General features: G+C 44.3%; 1 protein-coding gene across 8 annotated transcripts in view; it reads left to right on the plus strand.

The window, feature by feature from the left end:
- The window catches only part of AMOT (angiomotin), a 66,458-nt gene that overhangs the window by 17,714 nt on the left and 31,560 nt on the right, over positions 1-17,184 (plus strand). For 4 of the 8 annotated variants that reach the window (XM_039464097.2, XM_010346321.3, XM_039464098.2 and 1 more), the window contains 4 exons: positions 850-1,783; positions 8,466-8,982; positions 14,022-14,166; positions 15,436-15,528. In XM_039464097.2, the coding sequence (XP_039320031.1) occupies positions 912-1,783; positions 8,466-8,982; positions 14,022-14,166; positions 15,436-15,528 (1,627 nt within the window). In that variant the 5' untranslated portion in view covers positions 850-911. Of the gene's footprint in view, positions 1-849; positions 1,784-4,586; positions 4,704-8,465; positions 8,983-14,021; positions 14,167-15,435; positions 15,529-17,184 lie in introns of those variants that run through there. The other 4 variants (XM_039464099.2, XM_010346323.3, XM_074392171.1 and 1 more) reach the window with 3 other exon arrangements.

Genomic DNA, 17,184 nt, shown 5'->3' on the forward strand with positions numbered 1-17,184 from the left:
GTGGGGAGGGAGGGTATATGCTAATCATATGCCCTTTCCAGAAGGATGATCTTTATATTTTTCAATTTCTAAATTTTGTCCGAGGCGCACTTCAAATGAAAGCGGCTTCCCCTTTAAGCTTCTCTTACCCAATAACAACAACAACAACAAATCTCAATGACTATTTCTGGAGGGCCGAAAGAGCAACTTTGTCGGTAATAAGTATTCCAACTTCTTCCCTTATTAAGCCAAGGAGCATCCAAAATGGACACTACAAAAAGGATTTTTTGAAAAGATGTTTCAGAGCCTTATGAGATCAGAGGAAAAGATTTGCATCAAGGCACAGATCATTACTATCTGGTGCAAGCCAAGCTCTCTTCACTTTTTATTGATTTGAGTCTTTATTTTGGATTTTGTAGCTCCCTTCATATGCTGAGGTGCTTTACAAATCCTGTCATGGGGTGACTTTCCCCACTGTCCTGCCCCCACTTCTACAGCCATTAGAGTTGGGTTTTTAATTTAAATAGAATACAGAGACATGAAGTCTGTGAGTGTGGACCTTGAAAGGTTACACATTTTGATTACCCTACTTGACTGTTCCAGGTTTCTCAAGTATTCTTAGGAGTTAAGTCCAAATTAAATATTTAACCCATGCTAAAAATGAAGGAGGAAACCTAGAGCTCTTACACCTCCACGTTCCTCATCATATCAGTGCTAGAGTGCAGATTCCACAACAGTCTGTAATTTTAGATTCAGTTCTCTACTTTGTTTCTGCAATAGAATCCTGAACCTCAAATATCCATTTTGTTTCCTTTAGAGGACTGATTTATCCATCAACTAGGTGTTAAGCTTCCTGTTTCCCCTTCCCAGGTCAAGGGCAGCCCAGGTGCCCAATTTCTCTCTCTCTCCACAAGGCACCACCAGCAATAGAGATGAGAAATTCTGAAGAACAGCCAAGTGGAGGGACCACAGTATTGCAGCGTCTGCTACAAGAGCAGCTTCGCTATGGCAATCCTAGTGAGAATCGCAGCCTTCTTGCCATACACCAGCAAGCCACAGGGAATGGCCCTCCTTTCCCCAGTGGCAGTGGGAACCCAGTTCCTCAGAGTGATGTGTTGAGTCCCCAAGACCACCACCAACAGCTAGTGGCTCATGCAGCTCGACAGGAACCCCAGGGGCAGGAAATCCAGTCAGAAAACATCATCATGGAGAAGCAGCTGTCTCCTCGAATGCAGAATAATGAAGAACTCCCGACCTATGAAGAAGCCAAGGTCCAGTCCCAGTACTTTCGGGGCCAACAGCATGCCAGTGTTGGAGCTGCCTTCTATGTCACTGGAGTCACCAACCAGAAGATGAGGACCGAGGGACGCCCATCAGTTCAGCGGCTCAATCCTGGAAAGATGCACCAAGATGAAGGACTCAGAGACCTTAAGCAAGGGCATGTCCGTTCCTTGAGTGAACGACTAATGCAGATGTCACTGGCCACCAGTGGAGTTAAGGCCCATCCACCTGTTACCAGTGCTCCCCTCTCCCCACCACAACCCAATGACCTCTACAAGAATCCCACAAGTACCAGTGAATTCTACAAGGTCCAAGGGCCACTTCCTAACCAGCATAGCCTGAAGGGCATGGAACACCGTGGCCCCCCACCAGAGTATCCCTTCAAGGGCATGCCACCCCAATCTGTAGTGTGCAAGCCCCAAGAGACAGGGCACTTCTATAGTGAGCATCGCCTGAACCAGCCAGGGAGAACAGAGGGGCAACTGATGAGGTATCAGCATCCCCCTGAGTATGGAGCAGCCAGGTAAGAGAGTTCTCTTTCTGTCATTTCCTGACCTCATCCCCAACCAGCTTCTGCTGTGTGTTGGGAATCTTAGGGAAGGAATGGGCAGGTGTTTGGTATAAGAAACTGCAATGCATGGCAGGCCTCTGGCTTAATGAATTGCCTGCCAACCTGAACTTGTAGCCTCTTTAGCCATAATTGGCACTGTATTAGCATTCCCTTAGCTTTGTAGGTTGACCATGGCATCAACTGCCTAGTGGATGAACAGGAGCAGAAGTCTTGATTTCAGCAGCCATTTACTGTCCTCTCTCCTAGGATGTTGAAGAAGGGGTCTGTGTTTCTCTGAAGCCCTCCTAGAGAAGTAGAAACCAATGATCTTGCACGTTAATTAGTCCGGAATATCCTATCACTTTCACATACTCCCCTCTATTATTTATTTTTGCAAACAAATCTGTGTATTTCTTGTCAGTTATCATTTTCCGTAGAACTACCATAATTATTCTGGACACTAAACAAACACCCAGATGTTATGGTAGGGGAGCTATGTATGTATGTAGGTTCAGAATGTTACTTGCCTTATACTTGCAGTTTATGGACTGTTTTATCTTTTTTTGGTAGAGAGTTTATTAGTTGCCTGTCACATTTTTAAACCTTTGAGTTAAATTCCCATCACATTGTAATAGAAATTTTGGTCAGATGCTAAAATACAGAAGGAAAAATATTACCATGGTTCCTGTCTTATATATTTATTTGTTCCTATGTATACTTATTAATTATGCAGAGGTCCATTGTCCCACTGCTGTATTCACTAGACCTTATGATTCTGTGATTCTGTTCATTGTTCCTATTGTTAGTATTTGGGCCATGTCTCTGATCAGTAGTATTTCAACATAGAGGGCAGAGGAAAAGGCTTAAACCATGGGCACTGATGGTGGCATTTAAGTGTAGTATTCCTGCCTCATGACCATGAGTAATGATGGGTGGCCATCAGGTTTGAAGTGCTTGGTCCTAGGCTGGCCTTCACCTATATGTGGCTCAAAGACTAGGTCTGTGATGTCCTTTGATGTTTACCTCTTTGTCTCCTGTACTCTACTTGCTCATTTTGGAAAAAATATCTTGGCTTGAAGTTCATTGAGTGACTCAGGAGAAAAGGCAGTCAGGGGGTGGAGTAAGGTGAAAGTAAGAGAAGGCACCTAGCATTTCCTGGTATTTCTTTTTTCCCCCTCCAGGTCCTGTTTTATTTAGCTAGAGGCAATTCACTTTGGACTCCACCCCTAACTTTTCCAGTTTAGGATTTTTTTTTTTTTCTCTTTTAACCCAGGTTGATTTCCTAACCCTTTTCAACCTACTCTGTGCAGTTTTCAAAGGGCAGGAGCCTATGTTCTGATAAGTGTCTTGGAACAGGAAATGGGATAACCGACAAGGCCATTCAGGTTTAAAAAAGAGCAAGAACCAAATTCCCATCTGACCAATGAAACAAGACCCAGGGGTGAGTTGGTCTGTTCAAGACTGCTTCACTTAGTGGAAACCCATTCAAGATAGCAAAATGTCAATGAAGCTGGGTTTTTTTTGTTTTGCTCTTTCCATCAGTATGGAAGAGTCTGTCGATGGGGCTGACCGTGGCTGCCTTGTGGGAGGGGAGTGTGTTGGCTGGGGTGTGGAGCAGAAGCCACAGCCCCACTCAGCACACAGCCCGCCTTCCTGGGAAGGCTATTTTCAGAACTCATTCACCAGTATTGTTGGTGATCTGAAATGACTCCCACAGTGTTTGAAGCTAGATGGAAAAGCTCTTTGATCTGCCTAAATAAATAATAAAGAGCCCAAAGAGGTTTTCTTTTCCTTCCATGCTGATTAAACCACCAGAGAAATTTAGCTGCATGTATTTTACAGGAAGATACATATTTTTTATCCTCTCACCTAAGTTATCTGTGGATTTCTCTTTTCTTTCTGTCCTCAAAAGCAACAGAGTCCATACTGATCTACCCTTGTTGAGTAGCACTTTAATACACAGTTTTGCTGTAACAGTTTTTTTTTTTTTTTTTTTTTTCTCTCTATGGGAGAGGAGTGGAGTGCTTGATAATGCTTGATGAGTAAGCAAACCTGAAATGGGCCTAGTGGGAGGATGCTCCATATGAAATTTGGGTCTGCGTCAGGCAAATTCTGGCTGTAAAATTGTTGCAGGGACCTACATGAGGGAGTGGCACCTATTGACAAGTTACTGGAAAAAGGAGGTGGTTGAACTGCTTTCCAGAAGTGTACTGCTTTTAGGTGGTGACACATTTTTCCTCCTTTATTTCCTTTAACCAACTAGCTATACAGTTTGTGAGTACCTTTCCAAGTAACTGCTGCTAGGAGCAACCAATTAGAAGACTAAATTCTGAGTCCTTAATCCACAAATTACAGATCAGGATGCAAAGCAGACTCTTTGAGCAAATTGCTGTTAAGAAAACATTTGTTTGCTTTTAGACAGAGGTGCAGTGAACTGCTGGAGATTTGCTGTTAAAATGAACAAAATGTTACAAACAATCCTTTTATTACTTCATCTTTGCTTTGCCCTCCTCCCTACTTAAAAAATAAATATCTTGAATGCCCAGAACTCCAGATGAGAAACAAAGCCAAGCCATCTGAAGAATTTTAAAATTTCAGAATCTTTGTCTAAGTGCTGAACCTTTTCTGCATCCTGGGTTTATACATTTATTAACTGCTTTTAAAAATTAAATCATTTCTGTTTATAAAGCAGCTACCTCCTTTCAATTGTTGAAATCATGCCCAGATCTGAGGTTTCTTGAAATCCTTGTTTAGTGGAATCTAAGGGTGACCTAACTCTAGTTCAGAGCGGAGCTGGTTGTGCAAGAGAAACCATCAGGAATTTGCAGCCTGCTCCAGGATTCCCAGATTCACCGATTCACCATTGCAGAGCCTGGGAAAGGCAGTTTCTGTGGTGAGGATCAATTGAATTCCAGGATATTGGTGGCACCTGCTCTGGTGAGAGTGTGTGTGCAGGCTTGCACATGTGTGGGCCAGGAGCGTGGAGTGTGTGTACTCATGCACATGTGTGCAAGTGTGTGTGGCTGGGGAGGGTGAGAGCTCCCAGTCATTGAGGTGGTCGGGTGGAAGGTACTGGTACTGTGTCAGCTGGGTAGAGTGGCTTTTACTTTCCCTTTGTGTCCTTACAGTTGTCTCTGGGAGAGAGTGTACTCCCAACCCCATTCCCCAAGCTTTGGGGAGGATCCTGATTTTAGTCACCAGCCTTTGTCCTGCATGTATGCTATGTCCCTTTTTCTGCAGAGCCCCAGTGGCCCACGTAGCCTTAGGAAGGAGCAGGGTGAAGGGAGGGAAGTGACGGGAGGCAGGTCAGGGCTTGCATGGAATCATATGATTCTGTTGTCTGCAGGCAGCTTGTTGTTCCTGGTTAACGTGTCAGTGGGGAGTGATTCAGACTGCTGTGTGCCGCTCACGTGGCTGCCACCTTTTTTATTACTGTCATTACTCTTACTGTTATTATTTAATCTTGGCTTCCTCTGACATCCCCCAACACTCTTCCTTACCCCTGTCATTCCTTAATCTCTTTTTCTCAGGGGGAGCTTCACCCCAGTGTTCATTCCCTCCTGTTTCCTCCTGGTGGGTGGATGCTGGAGCCCAGATGGAGTTCTTCGCTGAAGGACTTTCTCTCCCTTTTCAACTGCCCAAGCCGTTGCTTGTTTGCAAACCAGCCAGTGACGGGCTGCCTTGGTTTTTCCAACATCATAGTGCACTGAGATCTCCTTCCTTTTCTAGCCCCAGGGAACTGAGGGGCAGCTGCCTTGTCTCTGTTTATCTTCATCCTCAGCTTATCCGACCCTAGATACCTCCTTCTAGAGACCTTGTGGTCTCCTTCCCAAGGACCCTGGAAGGCTATGTGTTGTTGTCCAGGGAATGAAGGGGCCTTTCGGTCTCCAGGCAGGAGGGAAGCCAGTGGCTGAGTTTGTTTGAGAGAAAGGCCTGGGTTTTTTGATGAGGCCCAGGGGAGCAGTGGGGAGAAAGCCCAGTTCAGAACTGGGTGTTCAGTCTTTAAAAGAGAACACCTCCCAGGTCTTGGACTTGCAAATCCTGGGAATGGGAATGAAGGTTAATACTGTGATTTTTTTTTTCCTTAAATTTTGAGAGCTGCGTTGGAGAACATGAAACTTAAGCCCCTCTTTTTCTTTTATTTCTTTTTCTTTCTTTCTTTCTTTCTTTTTTTTTTTTTTTTTTAGACGGAGTCTTGCTCTGTCTCTCAGGCTGGAATACAGTGGTGTGCTCTCAGCTCACTGCAACCTCTGCCTCCTGGGTTCAAGTGATTCTCCTGCCTTAGCCTCCTGAGTAGCTGGGATTACAGGCGCGCACCACCATGCCCGGCTAATTTTTGTATTTTTAGTAAAGATGGGGGTTTCACCATGTTGGACAGACTGATCTCGAACTTCTGACCTTGTTATCTGCCCGCCTTGGCCTCCCAAAGTGCTGGGATTATATGAGTGAGCCACCATACTTGGCCCAGCCCCTCTTTTCTGCCTTGAAAGCAGAAAAGAGACATAAGCCCCAACAAATCTCAGGACGTTATATTTTAACTCTGTGGACATATAGAAATTGCAATAGCTCTCATTCAAATAGGAAAGAGAGCACATAGTCTTTTACCTGTGAGGAAACCGAAGATCCATAGAATGGAAAATAGGAGCTTTTCACCAAATAAATGTATAAATAACTCCCAGGCTTTTGATTGAATGAGTGCTTTGAGCTCTGGGGAAAAAAATGTTGTGTATGGCAGCATCTTTCCAGTTGTGCACTGAGATCTGCTTCCTGAGTACCATGTCAGTTCTTCTGTGCCCGAGTAGTTTGCATGCCCTCTTCAATATTTGGCAGTTATTTATAATGACAGATGTATGTGATTAGAAGAATGTGGATACACCAGAGGCATAGATGGGGCTGAGGGACAGAATCTAGGGTTTGAACAGGTTTGAGGACTCTTGGAAAGATATATGTGATTGGGTATCCGTGAGAAAGTGTTTGGAATGATTTTGTAGCTATAAAAAGCCCTTCTAGTGAAGATCTCTTGTAGAGTTGGATAAATGAACAGTAATGGTAACTGGAGTGTGTGTGGGAGGAATGTGCTTTAGCATCTGGAATGCCAGTTAAAAGTTAATTGCTTCTGGTGATTTGTCCCAGTTCCACCATGAATTTTATGCAATTTACTGAAAAGATTAAATGGATATCCTTTAAGTAACAAGCTAACAAGGTCAGCTTATCTCACTGGGAGGCAGAGAAGAGACTCTTTGTAATTCCTACTAAGCCAAAAATGAGAAGACTCCAGTATTTTTGCAATTTATTTGTGACATCAAGAATAAAACCGGCTCATGCAGATTAAGTAACTTGTGCAAGGTTACGCAGCTAGTGAGCAGTAGAAGAGGTCTCCAGACTCCCTCTGTTGGGATCCAGATCCCATGCACTTAGCCATCTGTCTTCCCAGGATTGAGAAATATCAACTGTAGAACAAGTATCTACAGGACATGGGAGCATATGAGGATAGTTGGGCATGAGCTGGGGGGTGAACAAGCTTTTTGCCTTCAGTGCACACTGACAGATACTATTCCTGGTAGTGGTGATGGTGGAAGTGATCCATCCACATAGTCTGTTTCCCTTAATGGCTAATAGTCATTAGGTATGAATTATTTGTACCTAGGTACTAGCATTTTGTACCTGGTAATTAGGTATAAAATGGGAGAGCCACATTAAACAATGTACCAAAAGTCTCTTTCTGGAACTTTCTATGAGCAGTAGGCTGGAAATCTGAATATCAGTGCACAGAAATCAATGCATTATGGCAGTAGACAAAGCCAGAAAATGGGAGTTGGGAAAGAAGGATTCTACCCTGGCACTACCACTCTATTTTAATTTGGCAAATCTCTTTCCCTTTCTGGACCTCATTCCCCATTTGTCCAATGATGGAGTTGAACTAAGTAATTTTCTTTAAGGCCTTTCTGGTTCTTACATTTTGTGATTCATTACATCAAAAATAGTATGGTAGTGTTGCTTGTATCCCTCTTCAAGTCTTTTTATGGTTACTGCTAATGGGAATCATTAAATCATTAACAACTGGAAACAATAATAATTATCTAGTGTCTGTACTACTAGTATCTACCTATCCTCGAATAGATTTTTGGTGAATGTATGAATTACATAAGGGAGTTGCAGATAGCAAGATGAGGGGTGGTTTTTATGGCTGTTTGTTTTTTCCTTCTGGGCAAGTGGAACATAATTTCTAAACTAGGATCTTTATGTGTGCTGGACCACACGCGTAATGTCAGAAAAGGTTTAATTTAAAATAATGAGATGAAAATTACCTTGTAAAAGAATCGTTTGAAATGTTTAGACTTGAGCAACGGGTCTACAGGTGTGTGTCACTACGATTTTCACAAAGTGACCATGAAGGTTGTCTGGTTCTGTCCCTTATGGGATCACACCTCTGTTTGTCAGGCAGAGTCACAGAACATCAGGCCTGGAAAGGGCAATTGTCTTTGCAGAGATAGAGCAGGCAGGGTTAGACTTCCACATAGTCAGACCCTGCCTGTTCTTCATTTTGCATGTGTCCTGGAGGCCTCAGAAGCCTCCTCATCTCGCTTTCGTGTGCTCTTCTCCCCTAGTGCCTTGGGAGAGAACATAACCCGCACCTGCCCTTCATGTTTTACAGGCCAACGCAGGACATCTCATTGCCATTGTCAGCCAGGAACTCTCAGCCTCACAGCCCTACTTCTTCTCTGACCTCTGGGGGGTCCCTGCCCTTGCTACAATCTCCACCATCCACTAGATTGTCTCCTGGCCGACACCCCTTGGTCCCAAACCAGGGAGACCATTCAGCTCACCTGCCTAGGCCGCAGCAGCATTTCCTTCCTAATCAGGCTCACCAGGGGGATCATTACCGTCTCTCCCAACCTGGCCTGAGTCAGCAACAGCAGCAACAGCAGCAGCAGCACCATCATCACCATCACCACCAACAGCAGCAGCAGCCGCCACAACAGCAGCCGGGAGAAGCCTATTCAGCTATGCCTCGGGCTCAGCCATCCTCTGCTTCTTATCAGCCAATGCCAGCAGACCCTTTTGCCATTGTTTCCAGAGCCCAGCAGATGGTTGAGATCCTCTCAGATGAGAACAGGAACTTGCGGCAGGAGTTGGAAGGATGCTATGAGAAGGTGGCTAGACTGCAGAAGGTGAGGCTTCCATTTTGGGGTATCAGGGTCTCTAAGTCTTATTTGTGGGTCTTGTTTAATACCCATATTAAGTCTCCACTTGTGAATCCCAGCATTACTTATGGCAGGTTTTCTGGATTTTTATGTCTGAGGTTTAGATATGGGTCAAACTTTGGAAAAAGCCTTCTACCTATATACCTGGGAGAAGTAAAATCTTACATTTACACAAGGAGGAAAAAATTTATGCAGTTTTTCTAGATGCCATAGCCCTGAAGAAACATGATTGATTATTTTAGACTTCCAAAAAGCAGCAATACTTCTCTTCTTCTTCTTTCTTTTTTTTTTTTTTTTTTTTTTTTTTTTTTTTTTGTTGTTGTTGTTGTTGTTGTTGTTGTTGTTGTTGAGACAGAGTTTTGCTTTTATTGCCCAGGCTGGAGTGCAGTGGCACGTTCTTGGCTCACTGCAAACTCCACCTCCTGGGTTCAAGCGATTCTTCTGCCTCAGCCTCCTGAGTAGCTGTGATTACAGGCCTGCACCATCATGCCTGGCTAAATTTTTGTATTTTTTTTTAAGAGATGGGGTCTCACTATGTTGCCCAGGCTGGAGTGCAGTGTCTTTTCACAGGTGTGATCCCACTACTGATCACCACGGGAGTTTTGACCAGCTTTGTTTCTGACCTGGGCTGGTCCACCCTTCCTTAGGCAACCTGGTGGTCCCCTGTGCCCGGCAGGTCACCATATTGATGCCACACTTAGTGCAGATACCCGATAGGCATAGCATGCTACAGCCCGGAACTCCTGGACTCAAGTAAGTCCTCCCACCTCAGCCTCCCAAGTAGCTGGGACTATAGGCATGAGCCACTGCGCCTGGCAATTTTTTGTATTTTTAGTAGAGACTGGGTTTCACCATATAAGCCAGGCTTGTCTTGAACTCCTGACCTCAGGTGATCCACCCGCCTCAGCCTCCCAAAGTGCTGGGATTACAGGGGTGAGCCATCACACCCAGCTGATACTTCTTGATAAGAATACTGGTGATGCCTGTGTAGGTACAGGATCTGATCGCACCTTAAGGCTCATTGTCTTGGTCACATTTTCCCAAATATAAATTTGAATTTTAAATTTAAAAATAAATGTAGTTCCTAGAAAAATCTCACCAGCTGAAGTTAAAGCGGTCCTGCCTTTTTCTGGAAAAGGCTCAGAATACTTTTCCTAGTGGGAGTTCTCATAGTAACTCTTTCAGCAATCCCTCCTCCCCACCCTTTGATTTGGTCTCTCCCTGCAGCTCAAATTCAACATCTGCTCTCATTCACTGGTGGGGTGGGGGGGGCAGGAGGGGCTTAGCACCACAGCTGGGTGACAGGTGACAGCCCTAAGCTAAGGAAATAGAAAAAGGAGTGTATCCCCAGTTTACATTCTTCTCTGCTCGCCCCTCCTCCTGCAGCTGGGACTTGAGCTCTGGAGTACCCCAAGCGAGGAACCTTAGGTCTTGGCTTCCATTGGCTGCTGGTGAATAGGGTTATGCCTTTGACAGCTTCTTTGCAGCTTTTGTTATTGTGGAGCTCATGTGGTTTGATCTCCCTACAATGTGAACTGTTCAGAGAGGTGAGGGTGAAGGTGGGGGAGGGATGGGAGGATGCCTTGTATTGTCCAACAACTCTGTCCTTAGAAAACACCAGGAGTGGAAATTTCAGAGGCCTGAATGAAGCTGAGTATTTGTAAACAAACACCAAATCTTGGGGCCTAAAGGTGACAAGGGCTTATTACCAGTAGAGGATTTTTATATAGGAAAATGGCTTCCGTGTCCATTAGTTTTCCTAAATCTGGATGAGGGTTGTTGGAGTGGTCTGAGAATTGTTTCTTCCCAGCATTTCCCTGAGTTTGTATTTTCACCCCTCATTTTAACTATATCCCTGCCCCCATCACTTTGGTGGAATAAATTAATTATATCCACATACAGTACTAGAAACCCAATCTGGCTGATTAGGTTAACAGTTGACACCCCCTCTCCAAACTCTCTCTTCAGGGTGACCCCAGCCAATTTTTTATAAAATCACTGAAGGATGAACCTAGCTCTTCTACAGGCCCTTTTTGCCAGAGGATCCATGGTGATTTTTTCTTTCTTTCTTTTTTTCTTTTTTTTTCCTGAGAATGGAGTGTCACTCTGTTGCCCAGGCTGGAGTGCAGTGGCCTGATCTCTGCTCACTGCAACGTCCACTCCCTGGGTTCAAGCGATTCTCCTGTCTCAGCTTCCCGAGTAGCTGGGATTACAGTGCCTGCCACTGCACCTGGCTAATTTTTGTATTTTTAGTAGAGACAGGGTTTCACCATCTTGGCCAGGCCGGTCTTGAACTCCTGACCTTGTGATCCATCCGCCTTGGCTTCCCAAAGTGCTGGGATTATAGGCATAAGCCACCGTGCCCTGCCTCCATGCTGATTTTTTTTTGTTGTTGTTGTTGTTGTTGGAGGTGTGGGTTCAGCCAGTGATAGGGAAGAGGTGCAGAATAGGATTGCTGTTGTATGTTCCCCATGATGGGAAAAGATGCCTTAAATAAGTGTAACTGGAACAGCTTGAGTATTGGGAGAAGTAGAGGCTGCCTCCATGTCGAGGTAGAGTAGAGGGGAAGGCGGAACAGGAGAAAAGAAGGAAAATGGGGAAAATTAAGGTAGATTCCAGGTAGAGCTGGAGGAAATAAAAAGGCCCGTGGCTCATGACAGGAATAAGTAGACAGAGTAAGTCTGGAAAAACCTGCTGCCACCCTCCTGTCTCCTGCCCCCACCATCACCTAGCCCAAACCAGTGGATATATCCTTCTGTGATGGCTTTTCCTGGAAGGCCCCACTGAGAGCTGTGCGACTTGCCCTTTCGGATACAGTATCTACACAGGGGTTGGGGGAAGGATTAATATAAGATCTTGAAATAGCAGTCTGTACACCTTGAGGAAAGGGACTGCCTTGCAGGTGTGACATTCTGTGTGCAACTGGACTGCCTTGAACTGTAAATGCTGCCTAGAGCAGACCAACACCAAGCCTGCTCTTTCAGACGGAAATGTTTATTTTCTCTACCGAGCGCTTGAGTTACATGCAAAAGCTTCATCAGGCACAGGCCTTGCAGATCTTGTCTCTAAATGCCATTCACCAGTTTTCACCTTCTGTGCTGCTATCTTGGTGCCATCTGTGAAGAGAAAAACACTTTTGAGTCTGCTCTTTTCTGTGGTGTAAGCCTCATTTGTTTTCAGGCAGTCCTGTCTCTGGCAGAATTTTGGAGATGGAGGCGGGTTGAATCTTACTGGTTTGGCAACCTTACCTTTCTGCCAGTGTCCCACTAGGGGTCTGATATTTCTCCCTATATAATACCCTGAGCTTCGTTAAGGATAGTGGAAAACACAGGAGGAATGCAGAATGGTTGCAGAGTCCAATTTAATCTGAAATTTGCTTAAGAGGCCATGGGTTTATTTGTCTTATACAAATTATATGCAAATACCTGTGTGGTTATTATATGTGCAATGGAGTTAAACTAGTTACAGAAAGACTCTGGAGTCTAATTTCTTGTTTTCTGCCTGATGGTGGCTGATTCAGGGCAAGATCCTTTCTCTCTTGAGTTCCCCCCGCCCCCCGCCTTTTTTTTTTTTTTTTTTTTTTTTTTTTTTGAGACAGAGTCTCATTCTGTCACCAGGCACCAGGCTGGAGTGCAGTGGCACGACCTCGGCTCACTGCAACCTCCGCCTCCCGGGTTCAATCAATTCTCCTGCCTCAGCCTCCCAAGTAGCTGGGACCACAGGTGCGCCACCACGCCAAGCTAATTTTTTTGTATTTTTAGTAGAGACGGGGTTTCACCATATTGGCCAGGATGGTCTCGATCTCTTGACCTCATGATCTGCCCGCCTTGGCCTCCCAAAGTACTGGGATTACAGGCGTGAGCCACTGTGCCCGGCCTTTTCCCCCCATTTTATGAGATTTGCAGGGGTGTCATAAAACACAACTCTGATTACGAATTTCTGTTCAAAAATCTATACTGGTTTCCCACTGACTATGGGATAAAGTTCAAATGCCTGGCATTAAAAGCCTTTTATAATCTGACTCCAATCTATCTTAGCAGCCATATCTCTCCAGCTTCCTTCTGTGTACCCCACAGTGTCCAGCCAAATTAGACGACTGGTCATTCTGGGAATGCATTTGCTTACTCAGAATAGAATACCCTTCCCCTCACCTCTGCTCATTGAAATCTGACCCAGCTTTCAGGATCTGACTTTAAGTGCCACCTCCTCCCAGAAAGTGTTCTCCTCCCCACTTCCCCCAACCAGGAATAACTTCTTCCTTCTCTGTGCTTTACGGCACTGCTACGTTTCTTAAAGATGTATCTTGCCCTATATTCTTTCATTTGATTGGATAGAAACCTCCTTGAGAGCAATGAGAATGTTTTCATTCATATTTACACCCCCCTAATAGTGTTTTAAAAGTTCATGTAAATATTTGGCCCTTGGTCAATGTTTGTTAAATTGAACTGAACTACTTCATGAGGCTTGAGGTTTTTAGCATTAGTCTCTACTGCTGACACTTGCTCTTCAGAGGCAATTTAACTTTTCTCTCTACTAAAATGAGAAGAGGTATCCTGCCTAGGCAGATATCAGTACAAACTGGAACCAACATGCGAAAGCCCTTTGAATGGTTTGGAATAAAGTGTCTACATACTATATATATTATTACTAATATTTTCAAAATTAAGAGTTTTTTCAGAAATTAAAATCATTAATAACTTTTTATAATATTCTTACTATCTCCTCTGAAGGCAGAAACTGTATGTATATATATGTATGTGTATATATATATATATATATATTTTAACCCAAGGAAAGACCATGACACAGAGAGTTAATTGCTAAGCTTATGGTTGAACTTGGAGATCCTTCCTTGAAACTTTTCTCATCTAACTGTGTTATGCTTCCTCCTGGCCATCTGTGAGCCCTGAGAGAAGCTGTCACTGAGGATTTGCATGTATGTTTTCAGATCATTTTTCCCATCAATCTCCTACTATCACCACCATCTTCCTTTTACTGTTGTTAAGGTGGAGACAGAAATCCAGCGAGTTTCAGAGGCATATGAGAACCTCGTGAAGTCATCCTCCAAAAGAGAGGCCCTAGAGAAAGCCATGAGAAACAAGCTGGAGGGCGAGATTCGGAGGATGCATGACTTCAACAGGGATCTGAGAGGTGAGGGAACCAACGGGCTCATCTTTATACTTCTGAAGCAGCTGCAGGGTGGTGAAGGGAAGGGCTGAGCAGGATCCAGCTAGGCTCTTTGGGGTTGTTCAACCCATCAGTGTGGGCAGTAAATGGCTGGGCATGTGCCAGGCTAATTTTTTGTGACTACAATAATGCTCAGTCCCAAGCTTGATTGATCAAAGTGTGAGTACACCTCACTGGTCTTATGAGCGATGAGCTGATGTCTTAGGCAGGATCCCTTCTGGGACTTCTGGACCCACCTGGCCCACCCCCACAATAGGTACTGCCTCGTCTTTTTAACAAATTTTGCGGAGGCATGCCCTTTGCCTGTGCAAGCTGGAAGTATAATGTCCTTTCTTATTTCCGGGACTCATTGGCTTCTTTTATTTTTTACTTTCACCTGATAATATTGAAGACTTTGGAAAATATTTGTACTTTAAAGCACCTTCAGCACCTTCAAAACTGCTGACCTTGGGGATGGTACTTTCTTTTTTTCTTTTTCTTTTTCTTTTTTCTTTTTTTTTTTTTTTTTTTTTTTGACTTGGAGGCTTGCTCTATTGCCCAGGCTGGAGAGCAGTGGTACGATCTTGGCTCACTGCAACTTCCACCTCCCAGGTTCAAGTGATTCTCCTGCCTTAGCCTCCCAAGTAGCTGGCTGGGATTATAGGCATGTACCACCATGCCTGGCTAATTTTTGTATTTTTAGAGACAGAGTTTTGCCACATTGGTCAGGCTGGTCTTGGACTCCTGACCAGGTGACCACCCGCCTCGACCTCCCAAAGTGCTGGGATTGCAGGCATGAGCCACCACACCCACCCAGGGATGTTGCTGTCTGTCTTAGAATTTTGGTTATTTTATCTTTAAAATCGGGGACCCAACTACATGCTGCCAGTTGTCCCTTTCTAACTTTGACATTACGTGAGTTTAAAGACTTTGTAAGAACTGTGATGGCTGTGTTTTTTTCCTGGTTAATGAAATATATCATTATATATTTGGGGATGGATAATTTCATTGGAATTTAGACTTCTGCACTTAACTTAGGTTTTGGCAGTGAGGAATGAAAGCATTAAATACTTTCCTCCTCCCCTGCCATGGTCTAGTATTTTGGGATTCACATTTGCAAACCTGTGTTAGTTACCTATTCCTGTTTAACAAGGAGAAACAGGCTTGTTACCAAAGGTCAGTATTTAGAGGGCCAGTAGTATATGCATGAAAGTTTATATTTGAGACCCTGTTGATTTTCTCCAAATTCCACAGAGCGTCTAGAGACTGCCAACAAGCAGCTTGCAGAGAAGGAATATGAGGGGTCAGAGGACACCAGAAAAACCATCTCACAGCTCTTTGCAAAAAGTAAGTGCAAGCTTCAGAAACAGATATTAATGTGCGGATGGGAGCAAGGTGCATGAAAAGATTACACTCTTTTCTTTAGCCTTTTAGAACAGCCAGTGCAGAGTGAGTATCACCTAAGGATTGTTTTTCCTATTCAGGCATGAAGTTGGAAGATTCTGTTCTTTTCCTCCTAAGCCAAGAAGCCTGCTTGCCCCAACATCTCGTCACATCACATTGCTTCTTCAGCATTAAACTAGAGAAACCCCTTGAAATCCCTGCTAGTGTCATTGCTAGCTGAATAAAGAGCTTTACCGAACATGAGGTCCCTTTGCGTTGAGGGGATTTTCTTAGAAGATTCCATGTGTTGGCTCTGCTAGAGATGGCACTAACACGCAGGATTGATGATTAGTGTTTGGAATACTTCATCTGTACCTGGGGCTCCCTTTGTTAAGTGTCCAGTATTTATTGTTACAGAGCAGCAGATTACAAGGGGAGCTACTCCTATGGCTTGAATCAGTGACTCTGGCTACAGAGTTGGAGGATGTGGGGGAGTGCAGAGCTGTGTCTTCCTCATAATAGTGTTTTCTTTGTCTGGAAATACTCCTAGGACCATGACAATGAATTAATCCTCTTTTTTTATCGGTCTCTAATGGACCCCACCCAGCTAGACAATGCTTAATTCTTTCCAGTTGCCTTCATAAAACGAGCAATAAAAACTTCATAGTGGATTGAGTCCACAGGGAGAATTAGTTGGGGAGGGGGACGGGAAACAGATGAACTGCTCTCATTTCTGCAGATGCCCATGGTTGGTTTCCTCTACCCCCAGCCTCCCTCAATGTAGCTCTGGCTGTAGTTGTGCTCAGTAGGGATTTGTCAGTTTCTTCCATCTTTGCTGGATCTCTGAATGACCCTTTCAACTCATTCCATGCAGCTTCTAGCCAGCTTTTACAAGTTCGTTTGATCTTCACTTACAATACTGCCCTCCCTTCCTGGGTTGTTCTGTTGTGCTCTGGCTTCAGAACAGGTTTTTTCTTCCTCTTTTCCCTGTACCTCCTGTTCCTTTGTCGGTATATCTTAGAGTAAGGAATGTAGTTTTTCTGGTGTCATCAGTACCTAGTATAATTTTTGGTGAAATTGCTTTTGTGGTGTCACAGTGACTCTCAAAGCTAGTTCACTGGCAGAAAGAGGGTGGCAGCCTCTCAGATTGAAACAAATAAAATGTATAGATTCTTTGCTGTGGATGTGCTAGATCATACTCTTCTCTGTATGGAGATGGTATTTCAGGTGTCCTAGGAGCTCTTCTACAGGTTTATAAAATGTGGTAACTTAGTAGATTAGACTGTATTACCAGCAGGGCAAAAGACTGTCAAATGGCTCTAGGAGGGAAAAGTGAAGTTCACCAACTAGCCAGGGAAGAGGGCATGACTCTTGTCCCTCCTAATTTCTTTTGGCTTTGGACATTGGCAGGGCCCTGCATGGTTGGAACTGTGGCAGAAGGAAGGAATCCTAGAGAAGCCAAACCAACTCAGCCCTAGGAGAAGGCAGCCTGGTATAGTGGAACCAGTCTGGGCTTAAATAGGGGCTCCACTACTTATTTACCAACTGTGGGACCTTGTGCAAGTTAGTCAAGCTGTCTGGGTCTATTTTCTCATATGCAAATTTAGAAGAGAATAGTAC

The sequence above is a fragment of the Saimiri boliviensis genome, chromosome X, assembly GCF_048565385.1.
Source record: "Saimiri boliviensis isolate mSaiBol1 chromosome X, mSaiBol1.pri, whole genome shotgun sequence".
NCBI classification, from domain to species: Eukaryota; Metazoa; Chordata; class Mammalia; order Primates; family Cebidae; genus Saimiri; species Saimiri boliviensis.